Source organism: Coregonus lavaretus (genome assembly GCF_964263955.1).
Source record: "Coregonus lavaretus genome assembly, contig: HAP1_SCAFFOLD_9442, whole genome shotgun sequence".
Taxonomy (NCBI): domain Eukaryota; kingdom Metazoa; phylum Chordata; class Actinopteri; order Salmoniformes; family Salmonidae; genus Coregonus; species Coregonus lavaretus.
The window spans coordinates 192-7,500 of NW_028159296.1; the positions used below are offsets into that span (position 1 = coordinate 192).

At 42.2% G+C, this 7,309-nt stretch overlaps 1 protein-coding gene across 1 annotated transcript in view; it reads left to right on the forward strand.

The window, feature by feature from the left end:
- Positions 1-6,728: 6,728 nt before the first annotated feature.
- LOC311123051 (uncharacterized protein) overlaps positions 6,729-7,309 on the forward strand; it is a gene marked incomplete at both ends in the record, with an annotated part of 1,107 nt that continues 526 nt past the window's right edge. Inside the window, one exon of the mRNA XM_084197337.1 lies at positions 6,729-7,309. This exon is cut by the window's right edge and continues 526 nt beyond it. Coding sequence (XP_084053463.1) covers positions 6,729-7,309 — 581 coding nt within the window.

A 7,309-nucleotide genomic window follows, 5' to 3' on the forward strand; every position in this document is an offset into this window, starting at 1 on the left:
TACTATCTGCAATATTCCTTAATCGCAAAGAAGATTATTAGGCTACAGGGAGAAAAGGTGCTGTCACATTTCATAATCTTCTCCTACACAACACAATTCCACGCGCGCGTTATCCCCTCATCCGGTTAGAGCGCATAGGCTTAATAGCCTATTAAGAAAAAGCACAATATGGAAAACGCATGAGAGTGTGTATAGCCCTACACTGTGCATAATCATAGGCTAATGGTTGAAAACAAGATAATTACTTAGATAATATGCTATGACATCAAAACTCCTAAGGCTGGTTGAGGTAGCCTTTGTGAAGGAAAGAGTAGGCTGTAACGCCATGGCTATACTATCCTATCAGCCTATAGGCATGGCTCAATCTAGTAACATTTATTTAAGCGCTTATTTGTTTTGTGCCTATAAATGGGCCTGCAATCTGAAGATAGGCTATAGCCCTATCATAAGCATCATGCACTATAGGCTTATCATAAGCATCATGCACTATAGCCCTATCATAAGCATCATGCACTATAGCCCTATCATAAGCATCATGCACTATAGCCCTATCATAAGTATCATGCACTATAGCCCTATCATAAGCATCATGCACTATAGCCCTATCATAAGCATCATGCACTATAGCCCTATCATAAGTATCATGCACTATAGCCCTATCATAAGCATCATGCACTATAGCCCTATCATAAGCATCATGCACTATAGCCCTATCATAAGCATAATGCACTATAGCCCTATCATAAGCATCATGCACTATAGCCCTATCATAAGCATAATGCACTATAGCCCTATCATAAGCATCATGCACTATAGCCCTATCATAAGCATAATGCACTATAGCCCTATCATAAGCATCATGCACTATAGCCCTATCATAAGCATCATGCACTATAGCCCTATCATAAGCATCATGCACTATAGCCCTATCATAAGCATCATGCACTATAGCCCTATCATAAGCATCATGCACTATAGGCCTATCATAAGCATCATGCACTATAGCCCTATCATAAGCATCATGCACTATAACACTATCATAAGCATAATGCACTATAGCCCTATCATAAGCATCATGCACAATAGCCCTATCATAAGCATCATGCACTATAGCCCTATCATAAGCATAATGCACTATAGCCCTATCATAAGCATCATGCACTATAGCCCTATCATAAGCATCATGCACTATAGCCCTATCATAAGCATCATGCACTATAGCCCTATCATAAGCATCATGCACTATAGCCCTATCATAAGCATCATGCACTATAGGCCTATCATAAGCATCATGCACTATAGCCCTATCATAAGCATCATGCACTATAACACTATCATAAGCATAATGCACTATAGCCCTATCATAAGCATCATGCACAATAGCCCTATCATAAGCATCATGCACTATAGCCCTATCATAAGCATCATGCACTATAGCCCTATCATAAGCATCATGCACTATAGCCCTATCATAAGCATCATGCACTATAGCCCTATCATAAGCATCATGCACTATAGCCCTATCATAAGCATCATGCACTATAGCCCTATTATTAGCATCATGCACTATAGCCCTATCATAAGCATCATGCACTATAGCCCTATCATAAGCATCATGCACTATAGCCCTATCATAAGCATCATGCACTATAGCCCTATTATTAGCATCATGCACTATAGCCCTATCATAAGCATCATGCACTATAGCCCTATCATAAGCATCATGCACTATAGCCCTATCATAAGCATCATGCACTATAGCCCTATTATTAGCATCATGCACTATAGCCCTATCATAAGCATCATGCACTATAGCCCTATTATTAGCATCATGCACTATAGGCCTATCATAAGCATCATGCACTATAGCCCTATCATAAGCATCATGCACTATAGCCCTATCATAAGCATCATGCACTATAGCCCTATCATAAGCATCATGCACTATAGGCCTATCATAAGCATCATGCACTATAGGCCTATCATAAGCATCATGCACTATAGCCCTATCATAAGCATCATGCACTATAGGCCTATCATAAGCATCATGCACTATAGGCCTATCATAAGCATCATGCACTATAGCCCTATCATAAGCATCATGCACTATAGGCCTATCATAAGCATCATGCACTATAGCCCTATCATAAGCATCATGCACTATAGGCCTATCATAAGCATCATGCACTATAGGCCTATGTAGGCTTAATATGACTCTTGATGTAGGCTATCAGCAGGGGTGTAAAATATTTAAGTAAAAATACTTTAAAGTAATATACCTACTTAAGTCGTTTTAGGGGGTATCTGTACTTTACTCTACTATTTATATTTTTTACTTTTACTTTACTACATTCCTGAAGAAAATAATGTACTTTTTACTCCATTCATTTTCCCTGACACCCAAAAGTACTTATTACATTTTGAATGGTTAGCAGGACAGGAAAATGGTCCAACTGATGCACTTATCAAGAGAACATCCCTGGTCATCCCTACTGCCTCTGATCTGGCTGACTCACTAAAATAAAATGCTTCATTTGTAAATTATGTCTGAGTGTTGGAGTGTGCTGCTGGCTATCGGTAAATAAAAAAAGAAAATTGTGCTGTCTGGTTTGCTTAATATAAAGAATTTGAAATGATATATACTTTTACTTTTGATACTTAAGTATATTTTAGCAATTGCATTTACTTTTGATACTACTTAAGTATATTTAAAACCAAATACTTTTAGACTTTTACTCAAGTAGTATTTTACTGGGTGACTTTCACTTTTACTTGTCATTTTCTATGAAGGTTTCTTTACTTTAACTCAAGTATGACAATTGGGTACTTTTTCCACCACTGGTTATCAGATATGTGGGCTAACAGCCGCTCCTCGGTCAAACTCTGATAGGGAATAGGTCTATTATTACACGTCTCTTAAGTGTCCTGTGTCGCTCTGCAAACTCAGCACCTTCATTTCCCTCATCCTAATTGCAATGTCTTATATCGGACTGATCACGGACAATTTACCCCGCGAGAAGGTAGACTCCAGCTCCCCTAAGTGACCCCAGTCAGAGACCGCAGGAGACTTACCGGAGGCAGCCGGCGGCCTCATCCGCCCACTTAACAGAGGTGTGCCCCTCCATATCTCCCACTGTCTTGACTATTGAGCTCTCTTTGTTGTCTTTGTTTACTAGTGAACAATGAACTGTTGTTGAGCAATGACCCGTTTTTTCAGCATTCAATTAGGCCTATCTTAATCTTCTAACTGTTATAGGCCAATTTCTATTTTGCCCTGTTTATCAAAAGTGTTGGAAAAACTTGTCAATAATCAACTGACTGGCTTTCTAGATGTCTATAGGATTCTCTCTGGTATGCAATCTGGTTTCTGCTCAGGTTATGGATGTGTCACTGCAACCTTAAAGGTCCTAAACGATGTCATCATCATTGATTCTAAGCAATGTTTTGCTGCTACCCCAAGGCTCGATCCTAGGCCCCATGCTCTTCTTAATTTACATCAACAATATAGCTCAGGCAGTAGGAAGCTCTCTCATCCATTTATATGTAGATGATACGGTCTTATACTCAGCTGGCCCCTCCCCGGATTTTGTGTTAAACACTCTACAACAAAGCTTTCTTAGTGTCCAACAAGCTTTCCCTGCCCTTAACCTTGTTCTGAACACCTCCAAAACAAAGGTCATATGGTTTGGCAAGAAGAATGCCCCTCTCCCCACCGATGTGATTACTACCTCTGAGGGTTTAGAGCTTGAGGTAGTCACCTCATACAAGTACTTGGGAGTATGGCTAGATGGTACACTGTCCTTCTCTCAGCACATATCAAAGCTGCAGGCTAAGGTTAAATCTAGACTTGATTTCCTCTCTCGTAATCACTCCTCTTTCACCCCAGCTGCCAAACTAACCCTGATTCAGATGACCATCCTACCCATGCTAGATTACGGAGACGTAATTTATAGATTGGCAGGTAAGGGTGCTCTTGAGCGGCTAGATGTTCTTTACCATTCGGCCATCAGATTTGCCACCAATGCTCCTTATAGGACACATCACTGCACTCTATACTCCTCTGTAAACTGGTCGCAAGACCCACTGATTGAAGCTTATTTATAAAACCCTCTTAGGCCTCACTCCTCCCTATCTGAGATACCTACTGCAGCCCTCATCCTCCACATACAACACCCGTTCTGCCAGTCACATTCTGTTAAAGGTCCCCAAAGCACACACATCCATGGGTCGCTCCTCTTTTCAGTTCGCGGCAGCTAGCAACTGGAACACTGGACAGTTTTGTCTCCATCGCTTCATTCAAAGATTCAATCATGGACACTCTTACTGACACTTGTGGCTGCTTGGCGTGATGTATTGTCCTCTCTACCTTCTTGCTCTTTGTGCTGTTGTCTGTGCCCAATAACGTTTGTACCATGTTTTGTGCTGCTACCATGTTGTGCTACTGCCATGTTGTGTTGCTACCATGCTGTTGTCATGTGTTGCTGCAATGCTATGTGGTTGTCTTAGGTCTCTCTTTATGTAGTGTTGTGGTGTCTCTCTTGTCCTGATGTGTGTTTTGTCCTATATTTTATTTATTTATTTTTAATCCCAGCCCCTGTCCCCGCAGGAGGCCTTTTGCTTTTTGGTAGGCCATCATTGTAAAAAAGAATTTGATCTTAACTGACTTACCTAGTTTAAAAAAAAAGGTTAAATAAAAAATCAAATGGATTTGACAGCGTTTGTTGACATTAGCCTAAAGGTTGTGAGTATAACCGACATAGGCCTATTGGTTTTTAACCTGTAGCTGTCTAATTCTGCCCGACAAAATAAGACTTGTCTATTGTTTTTGTTTATTGTAAAAACAATACAATAAAATATGAGAAAACAAGACGTATTTTTGTTCAATAAAAAAAAGAACGTGTTCACCTATGCTCACGAGCTGCTGAATAATAAATACACATTTGTGTATAGGCTACTCCAAGAACGAATGAAGGCTGTAAGCTATAAGACACAGTTTCCCGGAGAACTGTGAGCAAATGTAACAGTTGCATTACATAAGCTAGTATAATATTAGCCTATATGATCATGATCCATAATAGTGTAATATCATTTCTATTCGCTTTTTTATTATAGGGATCAACGGTAAAATAACGTTTGGATGGCTTGATAAACATTTATTTGTAGTTTTTCTTGTCTTCATTATTACCCAGTGACTGTCCAATGAGAATAACAGGGAGGAGTGGAGGCGGAGAGCGAGAGCAAGCGAGAGAGAGTGAAGTTGAGAGAGACGGATTCGGAGAGACAGTGTGAGCGATAGAATGAGTGAGTGAGCTAAAGGAAGAGTTGCATAGTAAATCATATTTATCATTTATAGGCTACCTTTCTCCGTTTAGCATAGCATGTTTGCATGTAGATGTCGAGTAGTCTAGCGATTAAGTTGTTTTATATAGTGAGAATGCTGAAGGAGATTTTCATATCAACAGTAGGTTCATCATAATATAATCATGAAAGATTATTCAGTTCTTTCATTTTTAAGGACATTGGAAATAATCGATATGCGTGTCATCTATTCATTGATCCCTGGACTGACGGAAATAAAGACTGATTGATTTTTACAACGGTAAATTGAGAGAAGGAAGCATCCAGCACAGAAGGAAGGGAGGGAACCAGTGAATTATTTGGGAGAAATCAAGGCGCTCTGTCTCCTGTGAGGACCTGTCGCTGGTCTAGCACATAGAAGGGAAGCGAAAGATGATGGAATGGCCGTGACAACATGAAAAAGAAAAAGTGTGCGGATCTATTTTCATCCAGCCATTGATTCAACAAGACTGACCTGGGGGACAGAGACGGAGGGAGAGAAGGTAGGAGGAGGAAGAGAGAGAGAGAGAGAGAGAGAGAGAGAGAGAGAGAGAGAGAGAGAGAGAGAGAGAGAGAGAGAGAAAGAGAGAGAGAGGGGTTTTGAGGAGAGGAAGACAGAGAATGCATGGTGTTGGGTGTGAGATAATCTGTGAGATTTTTAAGAAGGTAGTTTAAGAATGAATAAAAGTGAATTGAAAGATCCTTGCCATGTAAGCTATAGCATACATATAAACACATATTTGGCTGAAGCATGCATTCTAGGGAACCAGTATTCAACTGTGTGCTCAATAAAGTAAATACTTTGAAAATAATAATTAATGAAACAATAATGATCGGATTTGCCTTGTATACATCCAGATAATTTGCTATAGTCTATCCTATCTGAATGTAGCACAGATATGACAGAAATTGGTGGAAGGTGGGAGAAAGAGAGAGAGAGAGAGAGAGAGCGAGAGAGAGAAAGAGAGCGAGAGAGAGAGAGGAAGAGGGAGGGGGAGGGGCAGGGGGAGATGTGAGGATGACATGGAGAGTTGACTCAGTGCAGTAGGGAAGTCAAAATTCTCTCCTAAACTTCATCAATTCTCTATCAAACATTCTCATATCCCTCATTACTCCCCTCCCTTACCTCTTCCATCCCTCTCTCCTCTTCTCCTTTACCCCCCCACACTACTAATTTCAACTTCTCATCCATCATGTGCTCCCTCTCTTCCACGCCTCCCTTCCTCCATCTCTCTCTTCCTTCCTCTCTCCATTGCACTCATAATTAAACCCCATCTCTCTTCTAATTCTCATTTTTCTTCTGTACTTCTCTTTCCATTTTTCTCTCTCCTATTCCTCCCTCTGTCTCTCCGTTAGGTAGAAGAGTGGCCTGTCGCCCTCCGGCCCCCACCATGGAGCCCCCTCCCTCTCTGAGCTTGACTCTCTTGGGAGGCAGTGAGGACGAGGACCCGCGGTTCCCCCTGCCACTGAGTGGAATCTCCCACTCCTCCATGACCGGCAACTACCCGGGATCAAACCACTCCAACCACAGGGGGGGATCCAGCCTGGACCGGCTGAATGGGTCCCCCACCACGCCTAACATGCCCCAGGCCTCCCTCCCCAAACTGCCTCTGTCCTCAGTGGGGGGTCAACCCCTGCCCCCCCTCCCCAATGCCCTTCACCCCACCAGCACCCCTCTGTCCTCGTGCCTTGGTTCCCAACACAGCCTGAGTGGGGACAACTCCCCAGTCTACAACGCCCTCTTCTACTCCTCACACTCCCCCTCCATGGAGAGAGAGAGGGACAGGGATAGAGAGAGGGACAGGGATAGAGAGAGGGGGTGTAAGCACCGCCAGGCCAGCCCGCTGGTCCATCGGAGAGACAGCAACCCTTTCACGGAGATCGCCATGAGCTCCTGTAAATACACAGGCGGTGTGATGAAACCTCTCAGTCGCCTCAGCGCCTCCAGACGTAACCTCATCGAATCAGACAG